This window comes from Salmo salar, unplaced genomic scaffold (genome assembly GCF_965601325.2).
Source record: "Salmo salar unplaced genomic scaffold, fSalSal1 ptg000136l, whole genome shotgun sequence".
Taxonomy (NCBI): domain Eukaryota; kingdom Metazoa; phylum Chordata; class Actinopteri; order Salmoniformes; family Salmonidae; genus Salmo; species Salmo salar.
In genome coordinates, this window is record NW_027675321.1 from 752,122 (window position 1) to 772,972 (window position 20,851).

At 38.3% G+C, this 20,851-nt stretch overlaps 2 protein-coding genes across 2 annotated transcripts; both read left to right on the forward strand.

The window, feature by feature from the left end:
* The first annotated feature begins 861 nt into the window (after positions 1-861).
* Positions 862-7,270, forward strand: LOC145866912 (uncharacterized). Its single transcript, XM_082970984.1, has 3 exons — positions 862-871; positions 4,835-5,557; positions 5,642-7,270. Exons 1-3 carry the CDS (start codon positions 862-864, stop codon positions 6,058-6,060), a joined length of 1,152 nt encoding a protein of 383 aa, XP_082827110.1. The 3' UTR covers positions 6,061-7,270.
* A 6,731-nt stretch (positions 7,271-14,001) lies between these two features.
* On the forward strand, positions 14,002-19,797 carry LOC145866939 (uncharacterized). The gene is made up of 2 exons (XM_082971002.1): positions 14,002-14,482; positions 18,568-19,797. Exons 1-2 carry the CDS (start codon positions 14,266-14,268, stop codon positions 19,452-19,454), a joined length of 1,104 nt encoding a protein of 367 aa, XP_082827128.1. The 5' UTR covers positions 14,002-14,265; the 3' UTR covers positions 19,455-19,797.
* The last annotated feature ends 1,054 nt before the right edge of the window (positions 19,798-20,851 follow it).

Below are 20,851 nucleotides of genomic sequence, written 5' to 3' on the forward strand. Positions count from 1 at the left end.
GCATATAAATTTATTATAAACAGCGTTTGACATGCTTCGAAGTACGGTAATGGAATATTTTGAGAAAAAAAATTCACGATACGCGCCGGTGCTTCACCCTTAGGATAGTGTCTTGATCGCAAGACCAAACGCAGCTATTTGGATATAACTATGGATTATTTGGAACCAGTATAGACCTAGTCTGTTCATTATATACATCTACATGATGTATTGTTACACCATGTAGGAGCAGTATAGACCTAGTCTGTTCATTATATACATCTACATGATGTATTGTTACACCATGTAGCAGCAGTATAGACCTAGTCTGTTCATTATATACATCTACATGATGTATTGTTACACCATGTAGGAGCAGTATAGACCTAGTCTGTTCATTATATACATCTACATGATGTATTGTTACACCACGTAGGACCAGTATAGACCTAGTCTGTTCATTATATACATCTACATGATGTATTGTTACACCATGTAGGAGCAGTATAGACCTAGTCTGTTCATTATATACATCTACATGATGTATTGTTACACCATGTAGGAGCAGTATAGACCTAGTCTGTTCATTATATACAGCTACATGATGTATTGTTACACCATGTAGGAGCAGTATAGACCTAGTCTGTTCATTATATACATCTACATGATGTATTGTCACACCATGTAGGAGCAGTATAGACCTAGTCTGTTCATTATATACATCTACATGATGTATTGTTACACCATGTAGGAGCAGTATAGACCTAGTCTGTTCATTATATACATCTACATGATGTATTGTTAGTCCATGTAGGAGCAGTATCAACCGATAGTAGATGGCTACTTATTTAGATGTTGTTTGACTTAATTAAACTGCCTTAAATGTGCTGTGGTAAACATGTTTTATTCTCACTAATCAACCAACACATCCCTGTGTTTGTATGTCTCAATATAATAGTATTATTTAATTAAATCCATGTAAAATAATCTTTGTCTGAAAATAAAATCTGATCCTCAACTGCGTTTCCCTCCAGTCAGCAGACGGCGATGTGCGTCTTTCAGGCGATGCTGCAGCGTGACGTATAATCTAGTGGACGGTTCTTCATAAACAGCTCGTCAACCACCTCGGTAGCTTGCTAGCCAACATAGCCGAAAGATTCAAGCTATTTATACGCTTTCGGTCTATATTAGCTACTGTGTTTTAGACACACTTCTGTCGTATCTACTTGTTAACCTATTTAATTTAATATTACGTTATTTTTTATTAGTCAGCTATAGTAGCTGGCTGGTTAAGTTAGCATTAGCCTAGTCGCTAATGATAGCTAGCTAGCTAGCTAACATCCCCGAACATGAGCTCCCTAAACTACTCCCCTCCTGTTAAAGAAGAGGAAGTCTGCTGGACGGAGAAAGAAGCTCTGGGGCTGAACATTGTCGTGAAAGAGGAGAAAGAAGAAGAGGATGTTACAGTAAAACAAGAAGTAGAGGGTGAGGCTGTTACAGTGAAAGAAGAAGAGAAAGACGTTTCAGTTAAACAAGAGGAAGAAGAGGATGATGCTGTTTTTGGAGTGAAGAAGGAAGGAGAGATTACTGTCACATTGCAAGATGAAGAGGAGGAGATAGGAGATCTGATTAACACCAGTAAGTACCGCCTTCAATTAGTTTTAAACTTTGGATATTCGGAGTTGGCTCATCAATACCTCTTCAACGGAGGGTCCTGGGATGATGACTGATATGTCTAGAATCAGACGGCGTAGAGACAAGCTACCCCTTCCTTGTTTTCTCCGTTCCGTTTCCAAAAAGTGACTTAACATATATATTTGAGAAGGGTCTATCTGCTGACCGCAGACTGGGGGCCACGGCATGTAGTGATTTTAATGTAGTGATGTTTTACTACACACCGTTCCCCCCATTAGAGCCATGTGAGAGTTGGGTTGGCTACACCAAAGATTATGGATATACTGACAAGATGTCTCTCCGCCCTGACAAGGGGAGTCGTTGTCCACAAAGCAGCATTGTGGGTTGTCTCGCTCTCGCCTATCCTGTCTTTGGATTGGTGGATACATCTTAATATTGTAATCTATTGTTTATATTCTATGAGGGTTGTTGTCGTCAACCGCCTGTATTCAATGGAGAGAGATGCTAAGCTACTAGCATGAATATGCATAGCGATCTGGAGACAACTCCAATAGTGTTTTTATCAAAGTTGTCGGTATGGCATGTCCTGGAGAGTTACAACCTGCTGTAACCTACTGGCATGACCTAGAGAGATACAACCTACTGTATTCTTTCTACCAATTGATTGGTTGAAATTTTACGACGTGTATTTGTTCATATAGACACACCCCATGTGTTTAATAAAATCAATTGTATGTGCAGAACTTAAATTGAACTGATGCTTCAAGCGTTTGATTAAATAATTAACACACACAAATTACTTGAGGAAGCCAGAGATCAATATAACCAGAAGAAAATAACCAATTCCCCACCTGCAGCTGGCCTTCGTTAATTCTGACGTTATGCTCCTGAAGTTTCCGGTAAAATAGGCAAACTTTTTTCATTTCCGTTTGAAGTGCCAATTTATCTTACCATTTCTACCGATCTGCGTGCCAGTTATGAACGAGTTACAACACCTGTTTGGCTCCGCCACTTCCTGGGTCGGTGAAGTGAGGTATTAAATTTAAGGATTAAATCATTTAAGGAATATATCCGAGTCTCACTCTCATCACCTGTGGAATGCGGGGCTTCCAGCGAGGTGTGGATTTAATAGTATGTTGTACCTAGTTTCCCTCCTTCAGGGAACAGTAGTTATAGTCATAACGTGTGGATTTAATAGTATGTTGTACCTAGTTCCCCTCCTTCAGGGAACAGTAGTTATAGTCATAACGTTAAGCTTGTCATATGATGAACTTTAACTTATATACTGGATCTTGCTGTCGGACAGTTTTTTGTATTCAGATCTCTGAAATGCTCTCTAACTACGTAACATGTATTGTCTCCTTATGTTACGCTGGGAAAACAGTTTTCATGGGCACAGAAATCCTAAATCATTTCAGTTTACTAAATCCAATGGTTCTAACCGAGAGTCACCTTAACTTTATTGACAACTCCCAAATGGATACTGTCATTAATGCGGTTCTTAAATAATTACGCATAATACTTAATACTGTAGCTGTTTAGTTACAGTCACATATTCAACTATCATCAGCTGATCCAGGAAATCAGTAAAGACAGTTATGCCGTGCTCCACGTTGGATCCATCATCCCAAACAAATCGATATTTATAATGTGTTATTGTCTACTTGATTTACAGTAGGGTCTCGTTAGTCCGTTTGGAAACGGAGATACTTAGCTCATAATGTGTAGAGAACTGTTCCTTGGTGGATAGGCTATTGTACAACACACAGAGCTATTTTCCTTTATTCAGGACATTTAGAATGACAACACATTACAGAGTAGCCTAGTGGGATTATTCACAAAATGATCTGGTGATCAGGTTATGAAATGTCATGACAAAGACATTTTAGTCTCCTTGTTTCACCTGAAATATTAAATGATTTATAGTCCTAGGTCTATGTTGTTGTTAGGTGAAGTTATGGGTCCTACAGTAGGTCTATGTTATTGTTAGGTGAGATTATAGACCATTTTGGCGTGGACAAAATCTCATTGTCAGGCTGATGTCAGGCTGATGGAAAACTAGCCAATGAGCATTTTACTGGTTGAAGTCGTTTTTAAATATAAAGTAGTACATTTTCGACAATAACACAAACATTATATTAAATCAGGACATTCAAACGAGCCTTACAATTATAATCCAAAGTAGTGTCAAATGATGATAATAATAATCATAATCAACCTGGAAATGGAGGCTATTTTTGCTGTCAGCCTATGAGAACTCCCCTGAGTTTTCCCCCACGGTGGTGAATTAGTGAATAGACACAGAACTTAATGTGAGTTTCCTTGAGTAGCACTCCTGATCTAGTGCTGTAATATTCAGAATACATTGTGAAAACTAATCTTTGCTCACCATTTGTTAAATATATATTTTTTTTCACCCCTTTTTTCTCCCCAATTGGTACATAGTCTTGTCTCATCGCTGCAACTCCCATACGGACTCTGGAGAGGCGAAGGTCGAGAGCTATGCGTCCTCCGAAACACAACCCAACCTAGCCGCGATGCTTCTTGACACAATGCCCATCCAACCCGGAAGCCAGCAGCACCAATGTGTCGGAGGAAACACCGTACACCTGGCGACCTGGTCAGTGTGCACTGCGCCCGGCCCGCCACATGAGTTGCTAGTGCGCGATGAGACAAGGATATCCCTGCCGGCCAAACCCTCCCCTAACCCGGACGACGGTGGGCCAATTGTGCGTCACCGCATGGGCCTCCCGGTCGCGGCCGGCTGCAACAGAGCTTGGACTCGAACGCAGAATCTCTAATGGCACAGCTTAGGCCACTTGCTCACCATTTTTGCTCTAGGCAGATATACTACATCCATAACTAGCGGTTTCTGCATTAGCAGGGAGGTGTTTCTGCAATCAAATTGTGTGCACATCGCCCTTGTCGCAATTTTAGCAAACACAGAAAGGTGCCTATATTTGAGAACAAAAGTCGCCTGGCACACTGCTTAGGAGTTCAACACCTTTTACTTATTTCTAGTTACTACTAATGTGAAAACAAGACTAAATATGACTATTGTTGCTCACTTGACTGTCTTAAGACAATTGTCAAGTAATTTTAACATTCATTACAGATGTCAATTGTTGTACAGTATCATGGCTACGCTGTTGGCATCACCTTTTTCAGTGGAGTTCTGCTGTTGTGAGCCTTTAACTATCTGTCTGACTTGTTCACACAGGAGAGAGACGTGACTATCATGGATCCTCTGGGGAGCCTCAACATCATGATGCTAACGAGTCAGAGAAGAGCCTGTCCAGATTCTGTCACCTCAAGAAACACCAGCAGAGACCGACAGGGAAGAAATCTATCTGCTGCTCTGACTGTGGAAAACATTGCAATTCTTCATCAGAACTTAAAATACACCAGCGAACACACACAGGAGAGAAATCTCACCACTGTTTTGATTGTGGGAAGAGTTACTTAAGATTAAAAGCACTAAAAGTACACCTGAGAATTCACACTGGAGAGAAACCTTACAGCTGTGATCAATGTGGGAGGAGTTTTACTACATTTTTCTCTCTGACTCTACACCAGAGAACACACACAGGAGAGAAACCTTATAGCTGTGATCAATGTGGGAAGACTTATATTTCATCTTGCCATCTGACTAGACACCAGCGAATACACACAGGAGAGAAATCTTATAGCTGTAATCAATGTGGGAAGAGTTTTCCTCGGTCAGACAGCCTGATATTACACCAGAGAACACACACAGGAGAGAAACAATATAGCTGTATTCAATGTGGGAAGAGTTTTACTACATCTGGCTCTCTGACTCTACACCAGAGAACACACACAGGAGAGAAACCTTATAGTTGTGGTCAATGTGGGAAGAGTTTTACTACATCTGGCTCTCTTACTCGACACCAGAGAAGACACACAGGAGAGAAATCTTATAGCTGTGGTCAATGTCGGAAGAATTTTACTACATCTGGCTGTCTCTCCAGATCAAAACACCTCAAGAAACACCTGCAGAGATCCACAGGGAAGAGAACTCACTGCTCTGACTGTGGGAAGAGATTCACCTCTTCATCAGGCATTAAAATTCATCAGAGAATCCACACAGGAGAGAAATCTTTTAGCTGTGGTCAATGTGGGAAGAGTTTTACTACATCTGGCTATCTTACTCTACACCAAAGAACACACACAGGAGACAAACTTTATAGCTGTGATCAATGTGGGAAGAGTTTTGCTGCATCCTGCTCTCTGACTCGACACCAGAGAACACACACAGGAGAGAAATCTTATAGCTGTGGTCAATGTGGGAAGAGTTTTACTACATCTGGCTGTCTGACTCGACACCAGAGAATACACACAGGAGAGAAATCTTATAGCTGTGATCAGTGTGACAAGAGATTCTCCGGTAAAAGACATCTGATCAAACATCAGAAAATACATGAATGAGTTGTTTCATGATATCAGTGAATTAATGTCACAATGTAGAATGTTTTAACATTGTAGGAGTATTTTAATGATGTCACAATGTAGAATGTTTTAACATTGTAGTAGGAGTATTTTAGTGATGTCACAATGTAGAACCCTAAATGTTTGTCCCCTGTTCTATTGATTTCAGCATGATATGGATATTAGCCTCAGGGGGGAAATCCAGGCTCTGAAATGTAAGAATTACTATTTATGTGATTTAACAAAAAGTGACTAACACAAAAAGAGTTGTCTTACACTTACCACGTTGGTGACGCACTTCAATCAAAATGTATCTGGCTGTTTTCTACAAATTGTCCTCTAACCAGGGATGTACACATTATTCCCAGATTCTGTGTGGTTTTTGAGCTGTTAGTTTTAACAGGACGTGCAACCTCATCTCCCTCCTCTCGCACAAATGATTTCAACATGATATCGATGAGTTATGACAAATAAGTGTTGTGTTCCTTTGTTTAGCGACCCGTAAATTTAAATGCATCACTCCAAAATGTAGCTGACTGTCTTCTGCAGGTTGTCCTCTAACCAGTGAGGTAAAAGATATCTCCATTTCCATGTGTTTTTTGTTTTGTTGTGTTAGTTTCAAGAGCAGGTTCAACCTGATTTCCCCCCAAATGGATATAAGATTTGTGTTTTGCGTTTAGCTAGTGCGTTGCTATGGATCTTTATTTATTTTGACTGCACGTTTTTCCGTATTGGAGATGAGTTTTGTTTGGGCTCGTTCCAAGGGGACGAGAGTTCTAGAATCTAGTGAGTTTTAGGAAGACGAGAGTTCTACAATCTAGTGGGATTTAGAAAGAGGAGAGTTCTAGAATTTAGTGAGTTTTAGGAAGACGAGAGTTCTAGAATCTAGTGGGATTTAGAAAGAGGAGAGTTCTAGAATTTAGTGAGTTTTAGGAAGACGAGAGTTCTAGAAGCTAGTGAGTTTTAGGAAGACGAGTGTTCTAGAAGCTAGTGGGATTTAGGATTCTATAGAAAGAAAAAGGAGAAACAAATAATACTATTGTATATTATTATTTAGAAATACGTGTTTTTTCTTGTTTTTAATTGTTGACATCCTGTAGACACCATGTTTATATTGGTGAAGGTGAAGCATTGTAGTTGATTATAATGTGAAATGGAAGTTGTTTTCTGTTGGTGGTGAGCAAACTTTTCCAACAAAAATATAGGATATATTTGTTGTCTTAAGGTGTTACTGGCTTTGGTTTTTCCATTTATGTTTTGAAGTTGGACTTTAGCACGTCTAGCTCGTTAGCACCGTCTAGCTCGTTAGCACGTCTAGCTCGTTAGCACGTCTAGCTCGTTAGCACGTAGGACACACTGATTGGTGTCACCTCGTTAGTCAGTATGTGTTACACCTGTGCTGGCTTGTCCATCTCGTTAGTGGGAAGGTGTTTCACCTGAGCTGGTCCAGGTTCTATTTAAGAGTGTCTGGCCCAGTGCTCCAGTTGTCTTGATACATGTGGAGAGTCAACACCTTTAGTTGCTCCACCTTTTTGGTTTGCTTCCTGTCTTTAAGTTTGGTGTGGGTTTTTCTTTTGTTTGCCTCTTCTTGGGCAGATTTAGTGGGACTCATTGTGGGTGTCTTTTAGGTCCCAGTTGTTGTTACTAGTCAACTTCCAGTGGACACCCCCATAGTATCTTTCAGAGCCCCTCCTAAAAAACAAGTTATATTGTGGGTTGGATATAGCATCATATTGTTGATATTTTAATCAATGGCGTTTCCTTACAATGCTCATTAGTCTTTCAGTTGTTATTGTTTTTTATCCTCATATTTGTGTACTAAATATTTCTGATTATTTTCATAGTTTTTTCCTGTGAAGCCATTGTGTTGCATCCATGTCTGACATGTGCTGTATAAATAAAGCTTGATTTGATTTGAACATATTGTAAAACAAATTTACCCAATGACTGACCAATCAACAAACTCTTGGTCCACCTTAGTCTGAAAAACTGTATCAATCCCACTTTTCCAGCCTGCTGAAGGCGTGGTGGAGTGGTAAACACCACCCCCGGCTCTACCAAGGGCTTGAGGTGGTCTCCCACAGCTCTGATTATGTCATGTTCTGTGGCCTTGCTGTTCCATTTCTTGACTGCCCCTGCAACACATAAAAACATTTAGTCATATTATATAAAACACTCAAAGTAATGGATATGGAGCATCTATGGCCTCAGTTACACCTGGCACCTAAATGTGACTTCTGTCATCCGATCACTCCAAGCTGCATTAGGTTCAGATCTACCAGGATGGGCCTTTGACATAGTCTGGATGCAGTCCGGCCATTGAATATGCATAAGCAATGTAAAGATATGCTGGGAAAAGTACATTTTACACAAATGACCTTCATAAATCAAATGTTGTTGGTCACATACAGGTGTTCAGCAGATGTTATTGCGGGTGTAGCGAAATGCTTGTCCACAACAAATACCTAATACACACAAATCTAAGTAAAGGAATGGAATTAGGAATATATAAATATATGGATAAACAATGTCAGAGCAGCATAGACTGAGACAAAGTTTATACATATGAGATGAGAAATGGAAGATATGTAAACATTATTAAAGGGACATAATTAAAGTGACTAGTGTTCCATTTATTAAAGTGGCCAATGATGTCAAGTCTATATGTAGGCTGCAGCCTCTCTGTGCTGTTTAACAGTCTGATGGCCTTGAGATAGAAGCTGTTTTTCAGTCTTTCGGTCCCAGCTTTGATGCACCTGTACTGATATCGCCTTCTGAATGATAGCGGGTGAACAGGCAGTGGCTCAGGTGGCTCGGGTAATAACAAAAAACATGTATGTATGCCTAAGGGGAAATTCACTTTCATACAGCTTAAAGGGGTGAGAAATTACACCGATATCAGTGGACAATTTGCACTAATGTAAATAAACATAGATGATGGAACATATTCCCTTTTGCTGACGTGATGAACCGCTAAGGGGACATAAATATTTACCATCTAAACCATGTGTGACCTCTCACCTCTCTGGCTGTAGAAGTGTTCTTCCTAACCAGTCCCTCAACAGCTCTCTGACTGAGCTCCACCCTCACTGGGTCTTCAGAGGAGAGGAAGGCTGAGGAGGGATGGAAGGATGAATGGATCAGTCACTCAATAAAGTGTAGAGCTGCTGTCTATGCTGTCTGACAAATTCACTATTTTAGTAGTTCATTAAAGTAAATAAGGCTTTATGACTGCTGAATACCAACTATCAATCACTTAGATCATGTATTTTCAGGTAGAGATACATCCTTGGGACGTCCCTAGCCTGTTGAAGTTGACATTTTAAATGGTTAAGGTAGGGGTTAAGGTTAGGGTTTAGGGTAGGGATGTACCAAGGATCCCAGATAGCATTGACCATTGTGCATTCTTCTGTCTCTTTTACATAGCAGGTGATGGGTTCTGACTTCTGAACTTGAAAATATTAAATATCCTTATTCATGTCACTGTTTGAGAGAAGGGGATGTAGAACGTTTACATTCTGTCACAATGTGTTATTGTTAGACGTCAGGGATCCTATGGAAGGAGAAGGGCCACAGTCTGGAACAAGTCAACAGGACAGCCGTGAGGTGGGGAGGAGAAGGGCCACAGTCTGGAACAAGTCAACAGGACAGCCGTGAGGTGGGGAGGAGAAGGGCCACAGTCTGGAACAAGTCAACAGGACAGCCGTGAGGTGGGGAGGAGAAGGACCACAGTCTGGAACAAGTCAACAGGACAGCCGTGAGGTGGGGAGGAGAAGGACCACAGTCTGGAACAAGTCAACAGGACAGCCGTGAGGTGGGGAGGAGAAGGGCCACAGTCTGGAACAAGTCAACAGGACAGCCGTGAGGTGGGGAGGAGAAGGGCCACAGTCTGGAACAAGTCAACAGGACAGCCGTGAGGTGGGGAGGAGAAGGGCCACAGTCTGGAACAAGTCAACAGGACAGCCGTGAGGTGGGGAGGAGAAGGACCACAGTCTGGAACAAGTCAACAGGACAGCCGTGAGGTGGGGAGGAGGGAGGAATTTAGGCTGAGGTCAGGTCAGGTCAAGTGAGGAAGAACTCATGTGACTAAAGTTCTGCCTAGCAACAGAGGTGTAATTCAACATCAGTTCACCGTCTCAACTCATACTGTATTGGAGCTGCAGCAGCTTCTACTAACGTTAGCTTCGTTAACTAACTAACTAACTAACTTAGGACGGTGACCTGTCCAGACGAGATGTTACAACGAACTGAATCGTCAATGGAGGTCTTCCTCTTTATATAGCCTGCTACAGCATGCAATACTATTAACTCACAAGGGGGCATAACGTTACATGTACAATACTATCCCATTTTGGAAACGTTACATGTACAATACTATCCCATTTTGGAAACGTTACATGGATAATACTATCCCATTTTGGAAACGTTACATGTACAATACTATCCCATTTTGGAAACATTACATGTACAATACTATCCCATTTTGGAAACGTTACATGGACAATACTATCCCATTTTGGAAACGTTACATGTACAATACTATCCCATTTTGGAAACGTTACATGTCCGCCCCCTTGTGGAGGGAAATTAATATCTTAGATGGTAGCTGTAGATGGGATTCAAATGCATAATGGTATTAATACAGTGTCTAGACTACCTCTTTTGTATAAATGCTCTTCAGAATCCAAACACAGTATTGCCACGCAGCAAAATGTTGTGTATAATCTTTCAAGTCAGCCTGATAAAATATTGAACAATTTGTGTACAAAGATATCTTGAAATGTGATATTAGGGCTGTATGGCAGTACTGTTACTGTATGGCAGTACTGTATTGGCTAGTGCTTTCTCCAATATGTTCTTCTATTTTACATTACATTGTTTGTCGATGCCATTTATCTTTCAATATTCATTTAAAATATATATATATATATTAATACTTGTAAGACTATTCTTTGACACATTTTCTCTTCCTTTGAAATTCTTATAGGACAGAACATGGACACAATGCAATTGGGATCAAGAAGGTACAGATATGTTGTAGGACAGCTGCATTTGAAGTGTACATTTAACCTACATAGCAGTCAATACAAACATAGAACATCACCCAAAACACCCAAAACAAACACTCCCTGCCACACCCTGACCAAACTACAATAACAAATAACCCCTTTTACTGGTCAGGACGTGACAGCACTGTTTTTCAGCCAGAGACAGCAGAGTCATCATTCACCATTTTGCCGCCTTCTGAGAGCCTATGGGAGCCGTAGGAAGTGTCACGTTACGGCAGAGATCCTCAGTTTTCAATAAAGAGAGTGTAGAAGGCCAAGAAATGGTCAGAGAGGGTACTTCCTGTAAGGAATCTTCTCAGGTTTTGGCCTGCCAAATGAGTTCTGTTATACTCACAGACACCATTCAAACAGTTTTAGAAACTTTGGAGTGTTTTCTATCCAAAGCTAATAATTATATGCATATTCTAGTTTCTGGGCAGGAGTAATAATCAGATTAAATCGGGTACATTTTTTATCCGGCCGTGAAAATACTGCCCCCTAGCCATAACAGGTTGTAGTTACAGTATACTACAATTAACTAATAGTATGTAGTATATACTCATTAAGTATGTAGTTACAGAATACTACAATTAACTAATAGTATGTAGTATATACTCATTAAGTATGTAGTTACAGTATACTACAATTAACTAATAGTATGTAGTATATACTCATTAAGTAAGTTGTATACAGTATGTTAGTATGGGTAGTCAAACACAGATATTCGCCTTTTTTCAATTGTTTTCAATGCCATTACATTAAAGGAGAAACATACCTACATTCAATAACATTTATACATTGTCTCAAACCTTTGTTTTAAACCCTTCTCAAAGTTGGTGCCTTGCCGGATTTGTATTTTTTTTATTTTTTTTATTTAACACTACTTGACTTTCCTTGTATTTATGGCAGTGTAGTTCCCTTCAGGGTCAGTCAACTTTGGTACAACATACTATAGGGAGTCGCGACTTCGGTTGAAGGATCTAAAATCACACCTGAAAAGGCCAATGAAATCGCTCCGGACTGGAAGTCCCGCCTTCCACGGGTGATGAGCGTCAGGCTGTGATTCATTCCTTCCATTATTCCGCTCTTCACCTCGGTGTGAACCGGAACAATTCATGCTACTAAAACATACAATTGGAACACGAGACTGTCTTACGTTGCTCCAACTAAACTGACCCTTAGTGGTAGAGTGTGATCAACCCCTGGACTTTGTGTGGTTCTCATAGTTTCCTAATCACAATGTCCTGGTTATAGCAATGAGAAAGATGGCTAAAAATTAGACCTAGACAATGAAAGTTAAGACCGAGGTAAAATTGGATTTATATTCACACATTCAGATATTCAACAGACATTGGCCAAAAGCCATTTAAAATGGTATAAATCAATAACTAATTCATTGATTATCACAGAAACATCAAACTAGATTTATTATATACATGTCTAGCATACTTTTACAACTTTTTTTAAACAAAAATTCCAGTTTTGATTTTATAGAAATACATAAATATATAAAATGCCATTTAAAAGTGGTATAAATCAATAACTAATTCACCATTTGTCACAGAACAAATAATAATTAAAAGTTAATTTGTGAAATGTCTTTCCTTAATGCATTTGAGCCAATCAGTTGTGTTGTGACAAGGTAGGGTTTTCTCACTTTCTAGTAGGCTTATATTGAACATATGGCAAATAGGAGTGGCGATGTCGTCCTCTATTATCCTCAGTCATTTTTCCATCCAAGTTGTCAGACCCCGGTGGCCTGAAAAAGAAAAGGAGAACCTCACGCTCCAGGAGCTCAGATGCAATAATTTAATAACCTAATAACCAACGTTTCCACAGACAAGCTGTCTTCATCACGGTATAATGACAAACACTGCAGGTAACTGGTTTATATTGTGTCAAAGGACACACACAGGTGTCTGTAATCATGTCTGAGTGTGGCCTGATATCATTGGTTAATTTACAGATATAAATAGAACATATGAAAACATAAATGGATAGCATACGATCATAGATACAATTTGGCTATGTAGACCTACAAACATTTACAATGAATAGAAATATTACAATAATGGATACATAGACCTCCAAACATTTACAATGAATAGCAATATTACAATAATGGATACATAGACCTCCAAACATTTACAATGAATAGCAATATTACAATAATGGATACATAGACCTCCAAACATTTACAATGAATAGCAATATTACAATAATGGATACATAGACCTCCAAACATTTACAATGAATAGCAATATTACAATAATGGATACATAGACCTCCAAACATTTACAATGAATAGCAATATTACAATAATGGATACATAGACCTCCAAACATTTACAATGAATAGCAATATTACAATAATGGATACATAGACCTGCAAACATTTACAATGAATAGCAATATTACAATAATGGCTACGTTGAGACAGACGGGAGCAAAGGTCTTTAAATTAAAGATCCAGACAGCCTCTTGTTTTTAACAATAAATTGTCGAGGTCACCCCCTCTCCTAGGGAGGGTGACGTGTTCGATGCCGATATAATGTAGGGACGAAATCAAGGGGTTCGCTTCCAAAAAGATTTTACCACAAGGACAAATGAAAAGATAAATAACTGCCTTAGTGGTGCACCTGATAACACCTGTGATTGGGATCTGTTTCCCTGTTTGGGGGTGTTTGAAGGATCTACATTTGTAAGTGCCATTGCATTGAGCGCAGTGACCAAATTAATGAATGAATATGAAACTGCCTTAAATACAGATGTGAATGATAGTATGTTTTAAATTCTCACTTAAAATATGCATTGCTCTATTTGAACGTCTCAATATAATATTATTATTTCATGAAAGGAATGAAAAATAAATTTGTGTGCAACAACAACAAAAAACGTATCTTAACTACGTTTCCCTCCAGTCAGCAGACGGCGATGTGCGTCTTTCAGGTGATGCTGCAGCGTGACGCAGAAACATTTAGACTGTTTCTGTGCATATTTGCCTCTGTGTTTTAAATATACTTCTGACATCTAGTTAATTGCCCCCATTTACATGTTATAGGTACATTGTTAGTCAACTAGCTGGCTTGATAAGTTAGCCTAGCACTAAACTAGTCGCTCATGCTAACTAGCTAGCTAGCTAGCTAACATCCCCGAACATGAGCTCCCTAAACTACTCCCCTCCTGTTAAAGAAGAGGAGGTCTGCTGGACGGAGAAAGAAGCTCTGGGGCTGAACATTGTCGTGAAAGAGGAGAAGGAAGAGGAGGCTGTTACAGTAAAAGAAGAGGAGGATGCTGTTTTTGGAATGAAGGAGGAGAAAGAGGGAGAGATTACTGTCATATTGACAGAGGAGTCAGGAGATCTGATTACCATCAGTAAGTACTGTCTTAAAAACGGGCTCTAACTGTCCAACAATTTTAAACGAATGTGTTGTTTTAAAGCAGCATGCTACTAAAATTCTATACTTGAAAATGTTGTTCTGTACTATAGCAATTTATGTTATAATATAATGTTAAAGCTACATTTTAAAATGGGAGATTAAAGCCCTGAATGCTGATTGGCTGACAGCTGTGGTATATCAGGCCGTATACCATGGGTATGACAAAACATGCATTTTTACTGTTCTGATTACATTGGTAACCAGTTTATAATTGCAATAAGCCACCTCTGGTTTGTGATATATGGCCAATATACCACGGCTAAGGGCTGTATCCAGGCACGTTGTGCTGTGTTGTACATAAGGACAGTCTTTAACCATGCTATATTGGCCATATACCACACTTCCTCTGGTCTTATTGCTTAACTGTAACATGTGTATACCATCAGAGTCCCTCCCACCACAAAATAACAACTTAATTGTCTCACAGAATGGCAAACAAGTTATAAATGAAACTTTTGATGTGTGTCTATTGTAGGCCTTGTGTGGAGTGTGTATACCAACAAAAAGCAGATTTCTAAATAATGTTGGAGAAATACATAAAATAAGATGCATTATTGACATGAAATGGACATGTGTTATGGGGAGACTGAACATATTAGCAAAAGGACAAGCGTTTTGGGGAGACTGAACATATTAGCAAACGTTTGTAAGTCTACAAAAAAACATAAAATAAAATAGCCATTTCAAGGAAAGGCTGAACTAAAGAATTATCATTTAGAAAATATGGTAATTATTACTTTAGAGATGAAGTGGGACACCAACAAAATGTTATTAACAATGGATCAAATACAGCCTATAACATGACATTATCTATTATTATAGAGCTCTGATCAGCCTATAACATGACATTATCTATTATTATAGAGCTCTGATCAGCCTATAAACATGACATTATGTATTATTATAGAGCTCTGATCAGCCTATAACATGACATTATCTATTATTATAGAGCTCTGATCAGCCTATAACATGACATTATCTATTATTATAGAGCTCTGATCAGCCTATAACATGACATTATCTATTATTATAGAGCTCTGATCAGCCTATAAACATGACATTATCTATTATTATAGAGCTCTGATCAGCCTATAACATGACATTATCTATTATTATAGAGCTCTGATCAGCCTATAAACATGATCTATTATTATAGAGCTCTGATCAGCCTATAACATGACATTATCTATTATTATAGAGCTCTGATCAGCCTATAAACATGACATTATCTATTATTATAGAGCTCTGATCAGCCTATAACATGACATTATCTATTATTATAGAGCTCTGATCAGCCTATAAACATGACATTATCTATTATTATAGAGCTCTGATCAGCCTATAACATGACATTATCTATTATTATAGAGCTCTGATCAGCCTATAACATGACATTATCTATTATTATAGAGCTCTGATCAGCCTATAAACATGACATTATCTATTATTATAGAGCTCTGATCAGCCTATAACATGACATTATCTATTATTATAGAGCTCTGATCAGCCTATAAACATGATCTATTATTATAGAGCTCTGATCAGCCTATAACATGACATTATCTATTATTATAGAGCTCTGATCAGCCTATAAACATGACATTATCTATTATTATAGAGCTCTGATCAGCCTATAACATGACATTATCTATTATTATAGAGCTCTGATCAGCCTATAACATGATCTATTATTATAGAGCTCTGATCAGCCTATAAACATGACATTATCTATTATTATAGAGCTCTGATCAGCCTATAAACATGACATTATCTATTATTATAGAGCTCTGATCAGCCTATAAACATGACATTATCTATTATTATAGAGCTCTGATCAGCCTATAAACATGACATTATCTATTATTATAGAGCTCTGATCAGCCTGTAAACATGACATTATCTATTATTATAGAGCTCTGTTCAGCCTATAACATGACATTATCTATTATTATAGAGCTCTGCTCAGCCTATAAACATGACATTATCTATTATTATAGAGCTCTGATCAGCCTATAAACATTATCTATTATTATAGAGCTCTGATCAGCCTGTAAACATGACATTATCTATTATTCTAGAGCTCTGATCAGCCTGTAAACATGACATTATCTATTATTATAGAGCTCTGTTCAGCCTATAACATGACATTATCTATTATTATAGAGCTCTGCTCAGCCTATAAACATGACATTATCTATTATTATAGAGCTCTGATCAGCCTATAAACATTACATTATCTATTATTATAGAGCTCTGATCAGCCTATAAACATGACATTATCTATTATTATAGAGCTCTGTTCAGCCTATAAACATGACATTATCTATTATTATAGAGCTCTGATCAGCCTATACACATGACATTATCTATTATTATAGAGTTCTGCTCAGCCTATAAACATGATCTATTATTATAGAGCTCTAATCAGCCTATAAACATGACATTATCTATTATTATAGAGCTCTGTTCAGCCTATAAACATGACATGATCTATTATTATAGAGCTCTGTTCAGCCTATAAACATGACATTATCTATTATTATAGAGCTCTGTTCAGCCTATAAACATGACATTATCTATTATTATAGAGCTCTGCTCAGCCTGTAAACATGACATTATCTATTATTATAGAGCTCTGATCAGCCTGTAAACATGACATTATCTATTATTATAGAGCTCTGATCAGCCTGGAAACATGACATTATCTATTATTATAGAGCTCTGATCAGCCTGTAAACATGACATTATCTATTATTATAGAGCTCTGATCAGCCTGTAAACATGACATTATCTATTATTATAGAGCTCTGCTCAGCCTATAAACATGACATTATCTATTATTATAGAGCTCTGATCAGCCTGAAGACATGACATTATCTATTATTATAGAGCTCTGATCAGCCTATAAACATGACATTATCTATTATTATAGAGCTCTGTTCAGCCTATAAACATGACATTATCTATTATTATAGAGCTCTGCTCAGCCTATAAACATGACATTATCTATTATTATAGAGCTCTGTTCAGCCTATAAACATGACATTATCTATTATTATAGAGCTCTGATCAGCCTATAAACATTATCTATTATTATAGAGCTCTGTTCAGCCTATAAACATGACATTATCTATTATTATAGCGCTGTGCTCAGCCTATAAACATGATCTATTATTATAGAGCTCTGCTCAGCCTATAAACATGATCTATTATTATAGAGCTCTGCTCAGCCTATAAACATGACATTATCTATTATTATAGAGCTCTGCTCAGCCTGTAAACATGACATTATCTATTATTATAGAGCTGTGCTCAGCCTGTAAACATGACATTATTTATTATTATAGAGCTCTGTTCAGCCTATAAACATGACATTATCTATTATTATAGAGCTCTGCTCAGCCTATAGACATGACATTATCTATTATTATACAGCTCTGCTCAGCCTATAAACATGATCTATTATTATACAGCTCTGCTCAGCCTATAAACATGACATTATCTATTATTATAGAGCTCTGCTCAGCCTAAAATACGACATTATGTAGCCTGGCAGGTAGGAGCCAGTAACCGAAAGGTTGCTGGATCAAATCCCCGAGCTGACAAGGTAAAAACGCTGTCATTCTGCCCCTGAGCAAGGAAGTTAACCCACTGTTCCCTGGCTGCCGATGACGTGGATGTCTATTAAGGCAGCCCCGCACACCTCTCTGATTCAGAGGGGTTGGGTTAAATACGGGACACACATTTCAGTTGAATCCATTCAGTTGACTAGGTATCCCCCTTTCCCTATTGTAGAGCTCTGCTCAGCCTATAAACATGTGAGAAAGATTAGATTTTATGTTCTACATTATTATTATTATTAGGGCGGCCACCAAGTTTTTATTAAATTATGTAATGTTCTGAAAACTGACTTCAGGTTTTTGAGGAATCTAGCCTCACAGGAAGACAGTTTTATTTTATGGAGGTTTAATTCAGTTCTCTGTTTAATATTTAACTAAAAACTCTGTTTGTCTTTGGTAGGAGAGGGACCAGACTCTCACTCTGACAGCAGGGAGACTCCTTTAGGGGAACCAGACCCAGAGACGCCCAAACCAGCGAGACAACACCACTGTTCCCAGTGTGGAAAGCGTTTTAAGTGGTTAAGGAACCTGAAAGTACATGAGAGAACGCATACAGGAGAAAACCCTTACGAATGCTCCCACTGTGGAAAGAGTTTTACCAAGTTAGGGAACCTAAAAGAGCATGAGAGGACACACACAAGAGAAAAGAGTTTCCAATGTTCCCAGTGTGGAAAGAGGTTTACCCAGTTACGGTACCTGAAACAACATGAAGAAATACACACAGAAGATAGGAAGACCTACCACTGCTCTCAGTGTGGAAAGATATTTACTGGGTTAGGGAACCTGAAAATACATATGAGAAGACACTCTGGAGAGAAGCCGTACCACTGTTCCCACTGTGTAAAGAGTTTTACTCAGTTAGGGAGCCTGAAACCACATGAGAGGGGACACACTGGAGAGAAGCCTTATCACTGTTCCCACTGTGGAAGGAATTTTAGGTGGTATGCGAGCCTGAAGGAGCATGAGAGAATACACACAGGAGAAAAGCCTTACCACTGTTCCAATTGTGAAAAGAGTTTTACCCATCGAGGGAGTCTGAAAGCGCATGAGAGAATACACTCAGGAGAAAAGCCTTACAAATGTTCCCGATGTGAAAAGAGTTTTACCCGGTTAGGGAGCTTGAAAAAGCATGAGAGAACACACACAGGAGAAAAGCCTTTCCAACATACTAATACACAGGAGGAGAAGACATACCACTGCTCTCATTGTGAAAAGACATTTTCCCAGTCAGAGGACCTGAAATCACACGAGAGAATAGAGAGGCTGTGTTCTGACTTATGTTTTTGATTGAGAAATTGTGTTTTTGTTCATTCTACATTAAATAATATTGTATGAATGAAATCATACTGAAAAATAGGTCTACATGTTTTTCCAGCTCAAGACATGATCATGTCGAAAATCGGATTAAAAGAGTAAAAAAAAATGTTTTGATTATGAACTTAAGATTGATTGAATGCAAGTGTAAACCCCTAAATGTTGTTCACTATATAATTGGGATATTTCAAACATGTTAATTATTAAATAGATTGATATTAGTATTTCTTCATTCAGATTGTCATTGTAAATGCGTATTGGTTCTCAATTGACATATCTGATTAAATAAATGTGAAATAAAGTAAATGCCATATTATTTTTGGGAAGTCTATTTGGTTCTATGTTTGGACTATAAGAATATTTTGAAGATAAATACACAAGGCAGAGTACGAGAGAGACAGAGGACGAGAGGTCAGTACAGTACTAACAACCAATGGAAATAGTGTTTTTTCCTGTAATAGGGAGTTATTGATCAGTGGTTCAGCAACATGGGAGGATGTAGATGTACACTACCGTTCAACAGTTTGGGGTCACTTAGAAATAACCTTGTTTTTAAAAGAAAGCCATTTTTTGTCCATTAAAATAGCATCAAATTGATCTGAAATACAGTGTAGACATTGTTAATGTTGTAAATGACTATTGTAGCTGGAAACAGATGATTATTAATGGAATATCTACATAGGCGTACAGAGGCCCATTATCAGCAACCATCTCTCCTGTGTTCCTATGGCACGTTGTGTTAGTTAATCCAAGTTTATCATTTTAAAAGGCTAATTGATCATTAGAAAACCCTTTTGCAATTATGTTAGCACAGCTGAAAACTGTTGTTATGATTAAAGAAGCAATAAAACTGGTCTGCTTTAGACTAGTTGAGTATCTGGAGCATCAATGTAACCTCTCAAATTCATAGACAGGTGTCGCGTCTTTTTTACCCAAAAGTAGTTTTTTACCCGGAGACTGTAGTGCTACTTTCTCAAAATGAACATAAATGCTGTAGGGGGAGGGTTCTGGTGTTTTACCAGGAGACTGGGGCCGATCCCCATTTAGGAATGTATGTCTTGCTTACTCACACTCTGCATGTGTTGATACCTGGCTGAAAACCCTCACAGTTGTTGGCCAACAGATTTTGTCATGGAGTTTTCATTCAATAGGGTTTAGAGTCCATTTCATCTTAAGCCATTCTTTTAAATACGGTAATACCTTTAATTAGAATGTTGTGCCTTTAAATACCTTTTCATTCTAATTTTGTTGACGGACTCAATAGAATACACGGAGTCAGAAACTAGGGATCAATTCAAGAAAGTCATCATTCGTCTCTGTTTCAACACCAACTGGTAGATTTAAAAATACTCTGATCTTGTAGATTATTT

Coding starts and splice junctions, on each gene's coding strand:
- LOC145866912 (XM_082970984.1), top strand. Junction 5,558..5,641: donor AGGAGAGAAATCTTATAGCT/GTGGTCAATGTC, acceptor AGAGATCCACAG/GGAAGAGAACTCACTGCTCT.
- LOC145866939 (XM_082971002.1), top strand. CDS start 14,266: ATGAGCTCCCTAAACTACTCCCCTCCTGTTAAAGAAGAGGAGGTCTGC. Junction 14,483..18,567: donor AGGAGATCTGATTACCATCA/GTAAGTACTGTC, acceptor TGTCTTTGGTAG/GAGAGGGACCAGACTCTCAC.